This window comes from Protopterus annectens, chromosome 2.part1, assembly GCF_019279795.1.
Source record: "Protopterus annectens isolate FY-2018-M chromosome 2.part1, PAN1.0, whole genome shotgun sequence".
NCBI lineage: Eukaryota > Metazoa > Chordata > Ceratodontiformes > Protopteridae > Protopterus > Protopterus annectens.
In genome coordinates, this window is record NC_056729.1 from 1971132028 (window position 1) to 1971151612 (window position 19585).

Below are 19585 nucleotides of genomic sequence, written 5' to 3' on the forward strand. Positions count from 1 at the left end.
ATGGAAGCAGATGAATCATCATAACCAGGTCCTGTGTGTGTGGACACCAAATATTCTTGAGGTAACATTGCAATTTCCTCATATGCAGTCTTGCATATGGAATCATGAGAATGCAAGAGGCCATGTATCCCAGAGCTTGCAGGTACTTCCTTGCAGTGAACTGGGACAGGCTTGCCAAGTCCTTGAAGTAAACTGGCAGTGTTGTCTGCTTCTCCTGGGTGAGATGCATCATCTGGGCGGCTGTGTTCAGACTCACTCGGGAATGTTATCTCCTTGGATAGCATCATTTTTGATTTTTCCTCGTTGAGAGAGTGTAACCCTGGGAAGAAATAAGAGTCTTTACAAATTCCAGATCCTTTAACAGCTGTTCCGAGCATTTGCTTGAATTCGACCGTCATCCAAGTATTGATAAATCTGAATTTTCTTCTGCCTGCAAAAAGCAATGACTGGAGCCAGGCACTTTGTGAAAACTCTGGGAGCAGTAGATGAGCCAAAGGGCAGCACAGAGAATTGATAATGTTGCTTGGCCGCCCTGAAACGAAGGTATTGCCTGCAACCTTCCCTGATAGGGATGTGCAGATAAGCTTTTGAGATCCAAGGTTACCAGCAAGGAATCCTTTTCTAACACTGGCAGCAACTGATGTGGAGTGAGCATTTTGAACTTTAGAATTACCAAGAAAGAGTTCAGAATGGATAGATCTAGGATAGGTCACCAGGTGCCTTCCTTTTTTGGAACTAGGAAAAGTCTGGAATAGAAACCCTGGCCTACCTGCTGAGCAGGAACTGATTCTATTGCTCCCAGATGAAATGGAGACAAAATTTGTTTTTCTACTTACGCCCTTTGGTTTGGAGGAGCGTCCGGGAATCCTTTGGGAACTGGAAAGGTGTGGAAAGAAAACTTGTGCCCTGGGAATACAGTTCTGAGCACCCATTTGTCATCTGTGACAGTAGCCCAGACATTTGCAAAAATGGCCAACCTTCCCCCTAAAGGACTCTCCAGGCAGCTAACAACAGGCAGAAGTTGGAAAAAGTCATTGAGAGTGTTTAGATTGAGATGCAGGCTGAGAACTTCCTGCCTTGGAAATGGAAGCCTGCCAACGCTTAGACCTTTGAGGGGTAGCCACCTGCCCCCTAGAAGATTTGTAACTTCTAGTCCTAGAACGGTTCTGTCTGCTGGTATCAGGAAACATCCAACTCTTAGAAGGGTAATTCCTGCTAAAGTGAGGAGGTTGAACTTGCAGAAAATCCTTAAGTTTGCATAGACTCGACATGATCCTCCATCTTCTTGAGCACTTCCTCTGCTTTGCTGCCAGAAAGACTGTCCTTATGCAAAGGTACATATAAAAGCTTAGCCTCGACAGGCTCTGGTAGGAGCTGTTCCCTGAGCCAAGCATGCCTTCTAATAACAGATCCAGTAGCTGTAGCCCTACAGGAGACTTCTAGAAGGTCAAAAACCACAATGTAAAGAATGCTCATTGACAAGACTTTCAGAATTCAGCAAATCCTGCATATCCTTACTCTCTGCCAACAGAGGCACACTTGCTATCCTAGACTTAATAGCTTCCAAAGTGTGCTGCTGGTACTTCAGCATATGAAAAAGACAATTAGTAGATCTAATAAGAGTGGCAGAGGTATAAACGTTTTTACCCCATCTATCTAGGTTCCTAGATTCCCTGTCAGAGGGAACAGGATTTTTGGTAACAGTGGTATTAACTCCTTTGGGGCCTTGAGAAATAACCTCTGGATCCGCCAACGGATTCCTGAAAAGAAACCGATGAGAATCAGGGACTCTATAGTACCTGTCAGGTTTCTTGGGAGCAGCAGGAACCAAATTTGGAGTAATTGAATTTTCCAGAAAAACAATCAACCACTTCCAACACTGGGAGAATAGCCAGAGGCTTATGCGGAGGTAAATCCAAAAACTCCCTAATCCTTTTCTTAGATTAGTGATAATCCTGACTTTCCCATTGAAAATGCTCCCTGAGAGTATTCACAAGTATCACCAAAAGAGAAATCCTCAGGGGAGAAGCAGAATGGATGGACTCCTCTGCATCAGAATCCTCAAAAGGAGAAAGCCTGAGAAACTTCCTCTTCATCAGCAGAAATACTAGAAGAATCAGAACCAGAAAAAGACAACCTCAGGAGAAACATCCCTACTCCTTTTAGGAGGAGGAGGCTGTGAATCCCTAATAAGAGAGTCAAAAGGTCATTAGCCATTTTAACCATTTGGAATTGAGGGGAATGAGAAGAAACTGGAGCCTGCTTTTTTACAGGCTTACTGTTGGAAGATTTACCTTCAAGTCTATAGGACTCTGGAGGCCTGGCAACCGTCGAAGGTGCAGTCCAGGTGGTCGGTATGAGCTTGCTGTCTGAACGAAGAAAGGAGGCCTCGTGCACTGGAGTCAGCTTAGCGGCTCCGGATCAAGCTGAAGAGGTGATAGGTGAAAGGTCAGAAGGCAAAATGGAAGCCGGAGGCCTGGGGGACTCTGAAATGGTGTCAACTGAGGCCTGCGGTTGAAAATCCGCAGACTGCAGGGGCTGCAAAGGTGCCTCACTGGCTACCGCATGACTGACTACCATCTTAACATCATCCGAGGACTTGGCCTTCTGAAGCCTGTCACTGTCCTTACACTTACGTTTCTTGGGGATATCCCAAGCCTGAAGACCAGCGGATGCCATACCAACAAGCTTAGGTCAAACTCCAAAATGTTTAGCTAAAAGCTTAGCCCGAAGACGAACAGTATGCGGATTAAAGGAGGCACAGAGATCACAATTAGGAACGTTGTGGCAAAGGCCTAAACAAATAATGCAATAGGAATGAAAATCTCTACGGGAAAATGCTTTCCACAGGTAAGACAATTATTAAACTTTTCTGACATTTGTTAAGGCAAGAAAAGAGGATCCCCAACAGAGTACTTAGTTGTAGTTGACTTCAACTTTGTAGTCTGAAACCAAAAAAGGTAAACTGCCGATCTGCACTCGTGCAAGAAATGCTTCTGCTTCGGGCTCTGCAGCAAGGAAGACTGAGGAAGTGACGTTGGCTGCCTCCTTTTGTTTCGGACATCCTTTACAACCAACGACAGCCAAAGTCCTATTTACTTACCTTTGGTATTCTGGCTGATAGAGGGCTACCGGGAGCCGGATAACCCATTGGTTAGGACTGCAACAGTGAAATACGATGAACATCTGGGAACATTTTTTGGAGTGTAAAAAATTGGAAGACTTTATAAACTCTCTACAGAATACTTAAACATTTTGGGGGAGCAAAAGGCTGTACCAAATTAAGTTATTCTTTTGAGCTGAAACAGGATCTGAATAGTCTAGACAAAGTAAAGCCTTACTAAGGTTAATACGACTGCCAATTAATATAAAAGTGGAAATAAAAATCTAAACAAACTATGAACTGAATTTATGTAAATGAGAAAGAACTGGAGGAGGGAATCTTTTTTTCTAGAGAAGGATAAAATTACATAAAAGTAACTGGAATTTGTGGGAACAATAAATGTAGAATAATATTCAAGCGGAAGAGTAAGGTTTATGGCAAAGCAAGAACTGAGCAGCTTATGTAATGTTGGAATAAATGAGAATTGTTACAAAGAAAAAGTATAATGCACATAAATTGTTAATATGCATAGTTTTCTTTTGTATTACATGTCTGTGTGCCAATGATAGAAGAGACAATTTCGTAAAAGGGAAAATACAGTTGTGTACACTTACCATAAATGTAGATGTTAGAGTGTACTCACTGTTGCAGTCCGCACATATGGGTTATCCGGCTCCCAGTAGCCCTCAGTCGGCCCGAATACCAGAGTCCTTGGTATAGGACATCGGCCACCGGTTGTCCGATATAAAAGGGAGGCAGCCGACGATACATATATACATATATATATATATATATATATATATATATATATATATATATATACACACACATATACACATATATATATATATACATATATATATATATATATATATATACATATATACATATATATATATATATATATACACATATACATATACATAGAGGGTGGGAACCAAGACTGCAACAGTGAATACACTCCAATATCTACATTTACGGTAAGCGTACACAACTGTACTACATTCTTCGCGTTTCACTGTTGCAGTCCTCACATATGGGTTGATTCTCAAAGCCAAGGAAAAAGGCAAAAGGTGGAGGAAGGATCACAGATTAAGGGTTGGTAAGAAGGCCCTGTAAAACTGCAGAGGCAAAACCAGCCCTGAATTTAGAAAACAAAGGTAGATTGTAATGCTTTGTGAAAGTATGGACAGAAGACCAAGTAGCTGCTTCTAGAATGTCCTTAGTAAGCACACCTCTCAGAAAAGGCTGCAGAGGTATAGGCTGCTCTAGTAGAATGGGTCCCAATACCCTGAGGGGGAACCTTCCCATGCTGCAGGTAACAAAAGTGGATACAATGAGCAATCCATTTGGAGATGGTTTGTTTTGAAATAGCTTTACCCTGAGCCCCAGAAACAAAACTAACCAACAACTGTTCAGATTTTCGAAAGGATTTAGTCCCAAGTAAAAAATCTGCTGTCTACACACATCAAGAGAGTGCAGAATCCTTTCCCCTTTATTTTGGGGATTGTTGAAAAATGTAGGGATTAGTTCTCAGAGAAACTCGATTCGAGTGAAAAATAATGAAAGGTTCTACTGCCATAAGGGCTTGCAGCTCGGATACCCTTCTAGCTGAAGTAATAGCTAAAACGAAAGCAGTCTTCCAGGATAGAAACTTCAAATCTGAAGAGGCAGCTGGTTCAAAAGGAGGCAGAGTAAGTTTTTCCAGGACAAAATTAAGATCCCAAGCAGGAGTAGGAGCTCTTCTGGGAGGTCTAAGATTATTAGCTCCCCTCAGGAACTGTTTCATCAAGGGGTGAGGAAAAAATGGGTTGCTCAAAACAACAATGAGCCGAAATTGCTGAAGCATGAATTTTGATTGAAGAAAAGGAAAGTCCACCATTATGCAGTCCTGCTAGGTAGTCAAGAATGAGGGAAAGAGAAGGATGAGAAGAGTCTTCCCCTTTAGCCAGCATCCAACAGCAAAATCTCTTCCATTTATCTGAATAGGATTTTCTGGTGCTAGGCCTCCTGGCCTCAAGAAGAACTTCAACCACCTGTTGGGAAAGATTTAAAATATTAGCCAGGCAGCTAAATGCAGAGTTTGAAGAGGAGGATGAAGGAACTTTCCCCCTCCCCAACCAACAGATCTGGTACCAAGGGAAGATGTCAAGGCTGAGCCTGTGAAAGGCTGTGAAGGAGGGGATACCAATGCTGCCTGGGCCAATCTGATGCTATCAGAATAGCTTTTGGTTTTTCATCCCTCATCTTTAGCAGCACTCTGGGAAGAAGAGGCAGAGGGAATGCATAAACTGGGAGATGTGTCCATGGGAAGGACAACACGTCCACCCTCCAAGCCTTGTTGTGAAACTCCCTGGTGCAGAAGGTTGGAAGGAGATGGACTGGTGTGAGGAGAAAAGATCCACTTGTGGGGTGCCCCAATGATGAGTGATGCGATGGAAAATGTCCTTTTTCAGTTGCCACTCGTGAGGATCCAGAACATATCTGCTCAAATGATCCGCCAAGGAGTTTAGCCTCCCTGGGAGATACTGGGCTATTAGATGCAAGCCCATGGATGCTGCTATGGACCATAGTCTCATGCTTTGTCTGCACAAGGGGTAAGAGCGAGTCCCCCTTGCTTGTTGATGTACCACGACTGTATTTGTCTGTCCTGATCAGCAGAGTCCCAGGGTAGAGTAGGTCCTTGAAAACCAGCAAGGCCTGCTGCACTGCCATCAATTCTTTTAAGTTTATGTGCAGATAAATCTGCTGGTTGCTCCACGTCCCCTGTATGCCCTTGCTTCCAGATGAACCCCCCCATGCAACATCTGAGGCATCTGTGGTGAGAGTCTGGCTGTCAGGTGGTGGGCAGGAAAGCATATCCTTGTTCTGAGAACAGGCTGTCGCCCTCCAGAGGATCTCCATTTGTAGACAGGGAATCGGGGGAAGAATCAAGTCGAAGTCCTGTGTGTTGACACCAAAGATTCTTGAGGTAACTTTGAAGTTCTCATATGCAACCTTGCATATGGGATTATCAAAATACATGAAGCCATGAACCCCAGTGCTTGCAGGAATTGCCTTGCAGAGAGCTGGGTCATACTTGCCAAGGTCATGAAGTAAGCCGAAAGATCAGATTGCTTCTGTTGAGGGAGGAATACAATCTGGGTGGCTGTATTCAGACTCGCTCCCAGGAAAACTATCTCCCTTGTAGGAACCAACTTTGACTTCTTTTCATTGAGAGTGCAACTCAAAGAGGCAAGTGTTCTTCATGAAATCCAAATCCTTTTCTAGTTGTTCTGGGGAGTTTGCTTGAATGAAACAGTCGTCTAGGTAAGGATAAATCTGAATGTTTCTCTGCCTGCAAAAAGCAATTGCTGGAGCCAGGCACTTGGTAAAAACTCTGGGAGCAGTAGTTAAGCCAAAGGGCAATGCAGAGAATTGAAAGTGTTGCTCCCCAGCCCTGAAGCAAAGGAACCCTGCAACTTTCCCTTATTGGGATGTGCAGAGAAGCCTCCTTGAGATCCAAGGTTACCAGCCATGAATCCTTTCCAGCATTGGTAGTAACTGTTGAAAGGTGAGCATCTTGAATTTGGAATCACCAGAAAAAGTGTTTAGACTAGACAGATCCAGAATAGGGTGCCAGGTGCCCCTTATCTTGGGTACCAGACAAAGTCTTTAATAAAACCTAGGCCTACCTGATTTGCAAAAACTGGCTCTATAGCCCCCATAGTCAGTAAAGAAATTTGAGTTTCTACCTCTGCCCTAAGCGTTCTGGGAATGTCTGGGTACCCTTGCAGAACAGGGAAGGTGCGAAAGTAAAACTTGTAACTTTGGTTTACTACATTTAGCACCCATTTGTTGCCTGTGATGGTAGACCATACCACTGTGAACTGGCTAACCACTCAGGACCCGCAGAGGTAGGCACAAGAAGGCCGGAGTCACTGAGAATGTTTGCTTTGGGAAGCTGGCTTAGAACTCCCCGATTTAGCAGAAGAATGCCATTGTTTAGCCCTTTGAGGGCCAGAAGGCAGTCTTCTGGAAGATCTGAAACCCCTAGGCCTGGAGCGACCCTGCTTGCCAGGATCAGGAAAAGACCAATTCGTGATAGAATAATGCCTACTAAACCAAGGAGGCTGAACCGGAAGGAAATCTTTTACAGCTTGCATAGATTTTGCCTTATCCTCCAACTTCTTCAGTACCTCCTCGGCCGTATTACCAAAAAGATTGTCCTTGTACAAAGGAACATCCAGCAATTTAGACTTCACAGGTTCAGAAAGAGGCTGCTCTCTGAGCTAAGCATGTCTTGTAATTACAGAACCAGTGGCTGCTGCTCTGCAGGAAGCCTCCAAAGTGTCAAAACCACAATGAAGTGAATGCTTATTAACTAAAGTGGCAGAATTCAGCAAGTCTGGTAAATCTTTGTTCTCCGTTATGGAAGGAAGTTTAGCTTCAATAGCCTCCAAAGTATGCTGCTAATACTTAAGCATGTGAAAAAGAATTAATGGATCTAATGGCAAGAGTTGCAGAGGTATATACTTTTTTACCCCACCTGTCCAAGGCCCTAGACTCCTTATCAGAAAGCACTGGGTTTTTAGCAATAGTAGCCTTAACACCCTTGGGCTGTTGAGAAATAATTTCTGGATCAGCAGTAGGGTTTTTAAAAAGGAACTGCTGAGATTCGGGAACCCTATAATACCTATCCGGTTTTCTGGGGGCAGGAGGAACAGAATTAGGAGTTAAAGAATTTTCCATGAAAACATCATCCACAACTTCCAAAACTGGAGGGATACCCAGAGGCTTATGCTGTGGCAAATCCAAAAATTCCCCGATTCTTTTCTTAGACTGTGGAAAATCCTGACATTCCCCATTTAAAAATGTTCCCCATGAGTATTCAAAGTATCACCAAAGGAAAAATCTTCTGGAGGGGAGGCAGAAGGGATAAAGTCCTTGGCATCAGAATGCTCAAAGCCAGAAAAAAGTTGAGAATTTCCTTCTTCACCAGCAGACATATTGGAAATCTCAGAATCAGACAAAATACCAGGAGATCATCCCCTAGCCCTCTTAGAAGGGGGGGATGACAGCCCCTAATCAGGGAAAGATCATCACCAGCCATCTTTACCAACAGGCACTGAGGCACAGGAGGGAAGGCAGATGCCTACTTGTAGACAGGTTTGCGGCTGGAAGGTTTACTAGCAATCCGTAGAGACTGGGGAGGCCTAGCAACTGCAGAAGTCTGAACTAAGGTAGTCAGCCTGGTTCTGGTCTCATGTCGAAAATTAGAGGCGGCGACAAGTAGAGGGCCTGAAGACGAAATAGCAGCCTGCGACATGGAGGACTCCATAAAGTTCTCGGCAGAGGCTTGAGGCAGAAAATCTGCAGACTGCAGAGGCTGCGAAAGTGCCTGACTACCACTGTGCTGACGTCCAATTTCACCGGTGCGTCAACAGCAGATTTAACCCTAGGCCTGTCGTGGTCCTTGTCTTTGCATTTCCTAGGTATATCCGAAGAAGACACCATACTGACGAACTCAGTCCAGACTCCTAAATGCTTATACAAAATCTTAGCTCTACGGCGTATGGTACGCAGGTTAAAGGAAGCAGAGAGATCGCAGTTAGAGACATCGTGCTCAAGGCCCAAACAAGTTATACAATAGAAATGGAAATCACGGTGCGGAATCAGTTTTCCACAAGCAAGACAGTTGAACTTTATCTGACATTCGTTAAAGCAAGAAAAGAGGATCCCCAATGAGGTACTTATCTGAAGGAGTCTTCTACTTGGTAGTCGGAAAGCAAAACGAAGGTAAACAGCTGACGGGAAGTAGTAAGAATTGCATCTGCTTCGGGCTCCGCAGCAAGAAAGACTGAGGAAATGACATCAGCTGCCTCCCTTTATACTTGACGTTCTGACATCAGTTTTACAACCGGCGGCAGCCGGCGTCGTATACCAAGGACTCTGGTATTCGGGCCGACTGAGGGCTACTGGGAGCCGGATAACCCATATGTGAGGACTGCAACAGTGAAACACAAAACATCAGGCCCTCTGAAATGTGAGGACTGCAACAGTGAAACAAAAAAAAACATCAGCCCTTCTGAAATGTGCATCACTGCTACAAACAAAATGCTTTTAGACTGCACACCCAGGATTAGTTTCTGTAATAAATACTCACTTTTCTAATAGCATGCTTCAGTATGGACGTTTTCATTTATGAAAACTTCCAATGCAAAATTTTCCTTTCAACAACTTAGCTACGTATCAGCAGTAATTCTGCTCCATTTGTAATGCTGAGAACTGCCACCTATGCAAAATGCAATGTCTTAAGTGCAAAATGCATGAAAGCACTACTGATGCTAGCAGTTCTTGACCAACTGGGAACAAAGTAGAGGGCGCCTCAGATTATAGAAATTGTATGGGTTAATTGGCCACTATATAAACTCCCACAAATGAATGTATGCTAATATACATAGAAAACCAACATTAACACAGCCTCGTTATGCAGGACAAATAGTTTCAAAATCCTTATTCCATCAGATTCAAAATCAATGCTGCCAATCTGGCCATAAGGAAATGTCACTTCAAGTGAACATTAAACTGAGAAGACAGTTTTAGATTTTTTTTTTTTACTGTTAAAAGGCACACAACACTTATGTTCTATGCAACAAACTAAACAAATCTACATTTCAAACTTTGGTTAAGTAACCAAAGCTATAACATGCAATCAATCAGTTCTCTTACTTGCACTTCCTAATGCCTCAAAAATAAAAACTTTGGCCATGCATTATCCAAGAGAACAATCAATCTCAAACATATGGCAGATTTAAACCAATACAAAAATGCCCATTTTCAGACAGGATAAAAAATAAATCTACTCCAGGTGTGTGATGTAGTACATCTCTCTCCAGAAAGCTCAAGTTATTGGCTACATAACTTTCCAAAAGGTAGACAATTGCCAAAATATTTGCTACACCTACATGCTTATCTCAAAAACCCTTGACAAAATGAGAAAATGTAGTTCTGCAGTGGAAGTGACCAGTCATTACTGCAGCTTAAAAAAATTCTGAAGAAAAGCTTTGCGATATTATGGAGATGATTACTAGGCAATCAAACAGATTCACACTGCGATTGTACTATAATGATGGATGGTCATGCCTTTATTTAATGCATATGAATTTAACAAAGGTGTTTAAAAAATGTTGGATGGCTGGGATAGTGCAACAAAGGCAGTGTATCATTAATTTTGTAACTTTTTAAAGTTACTCAATTATGTACAAAGATATCCCATGGAAATGGAAATGCACAAAACTAATTAATTTTAGTATAACAAAAGAGCTGCACGTTTTAGATCATTATAGTCCATACAGATTTAGAATAAATGGTATTACAAATGCATATTAACATCTTTTGCTAACGGTGTTGACAAAGACATTACAAACAGTGCACACTGGAGCACAATCTACACTATCCAGGCAATGCTATTTTTATCTAAAAACAATCGGTTTTACTCTCAGAGCGAAACTCCGTGCTAACATAGCCAATTAGATACACAGAACATGTTTAGCTAGACCGTGAATCCATATTTAACCAAGTATAGTTCTAATGCCATCTACACAAGTAAAGAAAGGCAGCCCCCCCCCAAACTATACCAAAGACAAACACACATACCACTCCACTACATCAGCCCAATATCTTTCAAAAGATAAAGGAGGCAGCAAACTGGTACTTGTTCTGCAGACTCTGTGACTAAATGAAGATTCACAACCTTACAGCTTAAAAAACTATCACAATGGACACTCCTGATGCAGGAAATTATTCTTTCACATTAAAATAAATCAGTAATAATCCTGATACAGGAATTATCATAAAATGACGAACTATAGATTTTTGTACCTTAAAAGACTCAAATGTTAAGAAGCAGTCCAGAAGTTTCTTAACCGGTTAAGGAAAAGTACAGTTTTGTACCTACCATAAATGTAGATGTTCGAAGATCCACATTGCTGCAGTCCTAACACTTGGGGTAGTCCGCTGTCCCAGTCGGCCCGAATACCAAAGTATAAGGCTGACGTCGGCCAAGGCGCATTATTCTGACGTCAGGACATCAGGGTACAAATGCGCATGACCGACGTCATATCCTCAGTCTTTTCTTGCCCCAGATGTCAGAAGACCCTAAAAAGATAAGGCCAAAACCAAAAAACACCAAACACTCCTGTACCAAATATATGTACAATATATACAATTTTACAAAAGTACAACCCCACCCACACAACCACCCCTAAACACAGAGGGGAAGGAGGGAGGGTAAATTGGACTGCAGCAATGTGGATCTTCGAACATCTACATTTATGGTAGGTACAAAACTGTACTATGTTCTTCATCTCACATTGCTGCAGTCCTAACACTTGGGTAGAATCCCAAAGCAGAGGTAAGGGAGGCTGGCAAATCATAAAGAAGCAGGAGCTGTCAACATGCCCTGCAAAATGGCTGTGGCAAAACCAGCCCTAGATTTAGAGTAGAGAGGAAGGTGGTAATGCTTAGAGAAAGTATGCACTGAACTCCAAGTAGCTGCCTCCAAAATATCCTTAGTTGCCACCCCCCTTAGAAATGCTGTTGAAGTGGCAGTAGCCCTAGTGGAATGAGGCCTAATCCCAGCTGGAATCTCCTTGCCATGATGGGAATAACAAAATGCAATGCAAAACCCAATCCACTTAGAAATAGTTTGTTTTGACACAGGCTTGCCCTGAGAACTCAAAGCAAAAGAAACAAACAACTGCTGAGACTGCCTAAAATCCTTAGTCCTGCTTAAATAATAACACAACTGCCTGTGTACATCTAAAGTGTGCAAAATCTTTTCCCCCTTATTTTGGAGATCTGCATAAAAAGTAGGCAAATGAATAGTTTGGTTTAAAGCCACACTAGAGACCACCTTAGGCATAAAGGAAGGATTAGTACGTAATGATACCCTATCCTTATGGAAAATCAAAAAGGCTCAACCGCCATAAGGGACTGCAATTCAGAAACCCTTCTTGCAGAAGTAATGGCCAACAAAAAAGCAGTCTTCCATGACAAGTATTTCAATTCAGCAGTAGCCGCAGGTTCAAAAGGTTGTAGAGTAAGTTTCTCCAACACAAAATTGAGGTCCCAAGCAGGAGTAGGAGCTCTATTGGGGTCTTATATTCTTTGCCCCTCTAAGAAATTGCTTGAACAAAGGATGAGAAAACAATGGTGGGTCACAATCATAGTGAGCTGAAATTGCTGCAGCATGAATCTTAATGGAAGAGAAAGACAAACCTTTGTCCAATAACTCAGTAAGATATTGAAGAGCCACACTCAAATTAGGCTCAGAAACCTCCAAATCCTTTGCTGCACTCCAAAATAAAAATCTCTTCCATTTTTCTGTACACTTTCCTTGTACTAGGTCTTCTGGCTTCCATAATCACATTCAAAACTTGTTGAGGAAGTTGAGACCTGCTGTGGTTCAAAACAGAATATGCCAGGCTGTTAGATGAAGAGAGTGAAGCTTGACATTGAGTAGATGACCGTCCCTCTGAGACAATAGGTGTGGAATCAAAGGTAAAGGCCATGGAGGCTTCCTTACCAGACTCCTCAGTAATGGGTACCAGTGTTGCGAGGCCAATCTGGAGCTATTAAAATCATCCTTGGCTTGTCTTGTCTGACCTTTAGGAGTACCTTTGGGAGGAGAGGCAGAGGTGGAAAGGCATACACATGAAGATTTTTCCAACTGAAAGAAAGAGCATCCACTTTCCAAGCTGTGTGATGAAACCTTTTGTGCAAAACTTTGGCAGCTGGTGGTTTAGTGGAGAAGCGAACAGATCTATGTCTGGAGTTCCCCATGACACTGTCAATTTCGAAATACATGAAGATCCAGTTTCCACTCGTGGGGATCCATGATTTGCCTGCTTAACACATCTGCTAAGGAGTTCTGTGCTCCCGGCAGAAACCTTGCCTGAAGATTTAGTTGCAAGCTGAGCAGTCTCCCACAAAATCATTGCTTGCCTGCATAGAGGATAAGAATGTGTTCCCCCTTGTTTGTTGATGTACCACATGACAGTTGTGTTGTCTGTTAGAATCAACACCTGTCCTGGAAGAAGTAACTCCTTGAAAGCCATTAATGCAAACTGGACTGCTAACATCTCCTTCATGTTGATATGTAGATGCTGTAGTCTGGCAGGCCACTTGTCTTGTATCCACTTTCCATTCAGATGAGCTCCCCAAGCTATGTCTGAGGCATCTGTCGTTAAGAATCTGACTCGCCTCTGGCCGGGTCACAGAGAGTCCCTTGTTTAGGTGACATTCCTGAGCCCACCACAAAAATTCCTTTTGAATGCAAGGTATTATTTGAATGACAGTGTCCAAATCCTGGCAGTGCTGTGTCCATACATTTTTGAGATACCATTGCAGCTTCCTCATATGCAGTTTGGCATTGGGAAGCACCAGAATACAAGATGCCATGAACCCTAAGGCTTGAAAGGACTGTCCTTGCAGTCAGCCCGGACTGAAGAGATAGTTGATGGAAGTAAAGGGAAAGATTCTTTTGTTTGTCCGGGGTTAAAAAGGCCATCTGGGTTGCTGTATTCAGTCTCACACCCAGAAAGCACATGTCTTGAGAGGGTACTAGACTGGACTTTATTTCGTTCACAGAATACCCCAGGCATTTTAGCACTGCTATCACATATTCCAAATGCTGAAAAAGGTCTTCCTTTTCTTCAGCCAGAATCAGGCAGTCGTCCAAGTAAGGATAGATTTGTATTCCTTTTAGCCTGAAGTAAGCTATCACTGGAGCCAGAACTTTTGTGAATACTCTGGGCGCAGTAGATAAGCCAAAGGGCAATGCAGAGAACTGATAATGGGAATTCCCAGCTCGAAAGCGCAGATACTTCCTGCAACTTAGTCTGATAGGCACATGAAGGTAAGCCTCCTTGAGATCTAAAGTTACCATCCAGTGATCTTTTCCCAGCAGAGGTAAAAGCTGTTGTAACGTCAACATTTTGAACTTGGGAATGTCCAGATAAATGTTGAGGATAGATAAATCCAAAATTGGTCTCCACGTGTTCCCCTTTTTTGGTACTAGGAACAGGCGAGAATAAAATCCTAGGCCCCTTTCTGGCACAGGAACCGCTGAATGGCCCCTATTTGGAGTAACAGAGAAATTTGCTTGTGAGCCTCTTTTCTTTGTAGAGGAGGAATGTCTGGCATGCCTTTGAAAGGAGGCAAGGTATGGAAATAAAACCTGTAACCGTGGTGAATGATATCCAATACCCATCTGTCTTGGGTAATTAAACTCCAATTTTCTTTGAAAAGTGCCAGCCTTCCTCCCAAAGGTGCTGCCAGACGAGAAGGCTCTGGCAGCTGAAAAGGCAGGTCATTGGGTCTGTTTACGAAAGGACTGACCCCTGCCCTCACCAGAAGACTGAGCAGGTGAACTCCCTGTTCTAGGCCTAAAAGAACCTTGAGCTCTGCCCCTACCACGTCTAGACCTACCCCTAGACTGGGAATCATAAGAAGGATATGTCCACCCCTTAGTAGGCCAATTCCTACTAAAGTTTGGAGGCCGAACCTGCAAAAAATCTTTAACAGTCTGCATAGACTTAGCCTTGTCCTCCATTTTCTTTAAAACTGCTTCCACAGGCGAACCAAACAACACATCAGATTGTAACGGAGCATCTAAAATCCTTGTCTTAACATGCTCAGCTAAATTCTGATCCCTCAGCCAGGCGTGCCTGCGAAGAACAGAACCAGTGGCAGCCACGCTCGAAGAGGCCTGTACAGCATCAAAACCACATTGCAAAGAATGCTTACCCACCTGTTCAGAAACATGAACTAAATCCTGCAACTCTTTACACTCAATACCTTCCGCCAGAGCATCCACCTTAGACTTCAATTGTGAAAGGAGATAATTTTGGTATTTTAACATGTGGAATTGGCAATTCAAAGCCCTCATGGCTAAAGTGGAAGAAGTATACACCTTCTTTCCCCATCTATCCAAAGCCCTTGCCTCTATCAGGAGGAACAGGATTTTTAACAACAGAAGCCTTAACACCTTTAGGCCCCTGAGAAACAGTTTCTGGGTCTGCCCTAGGACTCTTAAAAGATACTTATGAGCTTCAGGCACCCTATAATACCTATCCGGTTTAACTGGGGCAGGAGGCAAAGAATCAGGGTTCAGGGAAGCCTCTGCAAAACATCTTCCACCACATCCAGAACAGGAGGTATAGCTAAAGGCCTATGCTGGGGTAGAAACAAAATTCCCTAAGCCTTTTCCTGGAATCAGAGAAATCTTGACCTTCCCATTTAAAATGCTCCCTCATGGAATGAAGAGTCTCTGAAAAAGAAAAATCCTCAGGAGGAGAAGCCGAAGGAGTAGAATCATCTACATCAGAATCAGAATAAGGAGGATACTCCTGCAAGTCTTCAGCCGAAGACTCAGAAGCCTCCGAACACTGCTCAAAACTCTCAAGCTCAGGTTCCACCCTAGGCCTCTTATCAGGAGGGGGCATAGAACCTCTAATCATAGTAATCAAATCTTCTGCCATTTTAAGCATATGTTTCTTAGGCAGAGACCCTGAAGAACTAGGAGAGACACCCACTGAAGTTAAACCTGGCCTGCCTCTCGAAGAAGCCTTGGAAACAGAAGGGAGGGCCTAACCACCTTAGGAAGGGAGGGGAGAACAGCTACCTGAGAAGCCCCTTCAGCCTGGCCTACCTCCTGAGAGGACACATCTTGTAACAGTAAAGTCTCTCCTGAGACTCCAAAGAAACTTCTGGCAGAACCTCCGGCTCCACCGAGCCCTCTAAAGAACCGACGTCCGGGACAGACGGTTCTTCCAACCTAGGCTTTGCTGCTTTGTCCTTGCGCTTTTAGATGCAGCGGGCCGGAGCATCCGACGGCATTTTATAATTACAACGCTTCCCAAAACTAACCTGGCACAGTCTAATCTTCTCTTTATAGTGCGTTTGTTAAATCTAGCACAAGAGCGACATCCAACAACGTCGTGCTCAGGCCCTAAGCAAGGTATACACAAGGTATGGTAATCCCTATGAGGTATCTGTTTCCCACAAGAAATACAGTTATTCACTTTTTCTGACATCCGGTTAAATACTGAGGCAAGAAAAACCAAAATATTCCCCAACGGGGTACTTAGCCAACTTTGATTCGGTCTGAAACTCCGACTTCAGAAAATTTCAGAACGCCAACCTGCACTCGCAATACTGCTTCTGTATCGGACCATGCGGCAAAAAAGACTGAGGATATGACGTCGGTCATGCGCATTTGTACCCTGACGTCCTGACGTCAGACTAATGCGCCTTGACCGACGTCAGCCTTATACTTTGGTATTCGGGCCGACTGGGACAGCGGACTACCCCAAGTGTTAGGACTGCAGCAATGTGAGATGAAGAACATCCTGCTGAACCTTTCTAGACATTGGAAACTGTCAGCCTTGCACTAACAGGTAGTTTTCCACAGACAGGTTCTCTCTCCAACGTATGTAGGAGGAAAAAAAACCTAATATAATGATGAAGCCATGCATGGAAAATGGAATACGCACATTTATTTACAATTTGTTCATATGACCCAAACGGAGTAGAGTAGTAATACAAGAATATCGTAAACAAAACACGACCGGGCTGCTGTTGGTGACATTGGGCCAGTATGAAAATTATCACAACTTCAAAAACGATATCGCTGACTGAACTAGCCCCTACCCAAATATTAATGTGTAAATCAAAATTGCCAGAAAACAGTTCAAGAATTCACTGCACAATAGTTACAAAGATGCACAAAAAAATATTTAGCACAAAGAGGTTAGAAGTATTGCTTCAGTCTTTGGACAAAAGATAATTCAAAATAAACACCAGAAATAGCCAGCCTGGCAGCACTGACAGATAATACCTTGACTATAACCCAGGTAACACAAGGTCAAATTATCAGCTCAGGCTCCTATTGCATCCAGCAGATAGACTGGTTGTTCCTATCCAGGGAAGGCTGGTGGGTGCTGACATCTCCCCTCCCAGCTCTGGTCTCCACCAGATCTCTATTAGAGAGGTCAGGTTGGCGAGTTGGGAAGAGGAGCAAAGGCATCTCCACACTATGGGCTCACAGTCATGCTGATATACTTCCCAAACCAGCCTTAACAGCAGTGAGTTAAGTATGATAGGGCAGGACTTGAGGATGGGGGGTGGGGGCTGTCCCAGCAGTATACTGGACACCGTTAATGAGCCTTCAGTCCTGAAGAAACAAAGGGATCAATAATAGAACAAGGTAAAAGAACAGCTTAATGGTTGGGGGGGGTGACCAAAAAAAGAAAAAAACACCACAACACATACATTAGACTAGTCAAAATGGCTGCTAATGTGAGCTAAGCCACAAGACTGCAATACCACCTATAGTTAAACAGCATTACCAACTACTAGTATGGCTAGTCACAGGCAATATTTTATAATTTATTTAATATTTGTAATAAAAGTCCAAAGGATTAAAGCACCAGGGACTAGAATGTTTGGCAATACCAGGGGTCGAATATATCAAGCCAAATTATCTAGAAATGGTCTTCCACTTATTACAAAGAAAGAAAGAAAAAATATAAACTCTCTTATTTGATTATTGAAATAAGGGTAGAACTTGGCTAGGCTTGTAAGGGCCCTAGGGCCATTAGCCTAGTAACTTTATATGACCACATTTCTTCACAAAACAAGTCTCTCTACAAACACCATTACTAGCTGCCTAATCTACACCTAGAAATAAAGACTCACTGGTGGGTTATGTTCCAAACCCAACATACAATGTATTCCACAGACTGGGAATATATGCAGGTCAAGCAAAGTACTACTCAATCTAACTTTAAGGCTAGTCTTGACAATTGGATGGGTAGACAATTTACACCAGGATGATCATGAACAGTCCTTTTCAAATTGGGAGGTGAGCATTTTTAAGTGCATCTGATTAAAGGTGTATATGGCTAGGCATTTTATTGTTCCGGTGATCACCTGCCTAATGGGGACCATTTTTCTACAACCCTGTGTGACAAAAATACAAGCAGCAATATCTCAAAGCAGACCAAGCACCCGTTTACCACAGCACATCTGTACAGATCTGCAAATTTATTCCTTTCCCATAAAACAAATCTAGGACAACTTTTAACTACATTCTGCATATCACTCCATGTCTGTGTACTGTTAAGTTAATTTGCCCATTCAAATTTAACATCTCCTTAAGCAGTCTGCCAACATATTCAGAGCACAAAACGTCACAAAACACCCATATCTGGGAAACCTCAGGCTGAATTTTAGCATTGCAGGTAGGAAGTTCATTATGTCGGACAGCTCTGCTCAAAACACTCCAAATTTCTTCCAGGCTTTTACCATTGCAGTTAAAATCATCAATTATCCACTTAGCCCTGTGAAGGCAGTGCAGATTTAATCTTTCTAAAGTGGATGAGAGTTCTTTCGATAAAGTCCCATTTGTTTTCACCAGTCCTCCACGAGGAGCAGAAACACTCCAAGCCCTTCTTAATAGTCCTTTAGTACTCTTGGAGTCCTCATCAACAGAATGAGCATCATCTGCAGACAGTGCCCGAAGGATCTCTTGCTTTTGTTTCCATTTTACCATGGGGCAGAACTCAGGTAAATTCATTATCCAATCATTGTTACCAGGTACAGAGACTGGTTCCTGTGTGATGTAAAGCTGACTGATGTGATCTGCTTCCTTAGAAGAAATCAGAGGAGGAGCTTTTGCTGGTTTCAGAAAAGTGCCATTACATGAAAACCAAGGTTTAAATGTAGGTAAAGGTCTGGTCGGAAATTCAGTCAACAAGTGCTGAGTAATCTTCATCAAATGGGGCAGATTACTTTGGTGAGGTCGGTAATGCAAAGTAACATCCATATCAAGAAAAATGTACTGTTTTGACAGTGTAGTCTTCTAGTGTTCTGCTCCATGCAATCTCAGTATTGTAGATCAGCAGCATTTGGTTGACAACAGCACCTAAAAAGCAACAGTATGAAGAACAAAACATGTATTCACCTGTTCTGCTGTAACACAATTAAAACATACATAGCACTGTCATGTCTCCTTTACATACCTCTCAAACTCTTAGAAAATAAATCTGGACAAAGCCAAAAATAATGGGGGGACAGAGGCACAATAAATCGGGGACAGATATTAAATATTGCTCTTATAAACTTAAAGTTGACAGAACAGGTTTTATATTCACATGCATTTTTCGGAAAGAAATGAAGTCTGAAATGCAAACGTCTGTCATTATTGATATCAATGCTCACTGATTTGCAGAAAATCACAAACTTATGAGGAATAGACCAAAAATGAGAAAAATCTGGACATTCTGCAAAAAACTGGACAGTTGAGAGGTATGCTCCTTTAGGATTATCCCAAGAATTTCAATGTGATAGCTGTATATAGCTAAAACTTAAAATTTCTAAAAGAAAAGCAATGTTTTCACAATGAGTTATCTTCCACATTTGTAAGCAATGCATAAT

General features: G+C 42.7%; 1 protein-coding gene across 5 annotated transcripts in view; it reads right to left on the reverse strand.

Moving 5' to 3' along the window:
- Positions 1–19585, reverse strand: part of LOC122794710 (trafficking protein particle complex subunit 13) — a 1187860-nt gene that overhangs the window by 994215 nt on the left and 174060 nt on the right. For 4 of the 5 annotated variants that reach the window (XM_044063354.1, XM_044063358.1, XM_044063357.1 and 1 more), the window contains exon 2: positions 18455–19073. The exons of the other annotated variant lie outside the window; for it this stretch is intronic. In XM_044063354.1, coding sequence (XP_043919289.1) covers positions 18455–18974 — 520 coding nt within the window. In that variant the 5' untranslated portion in view covers positions 18975–19073. The remainder of the gene's footprint in view (positions 1–18454; positions 19074–19585) is intronic. 5 annotated transcript variants of the gene reach the window in all.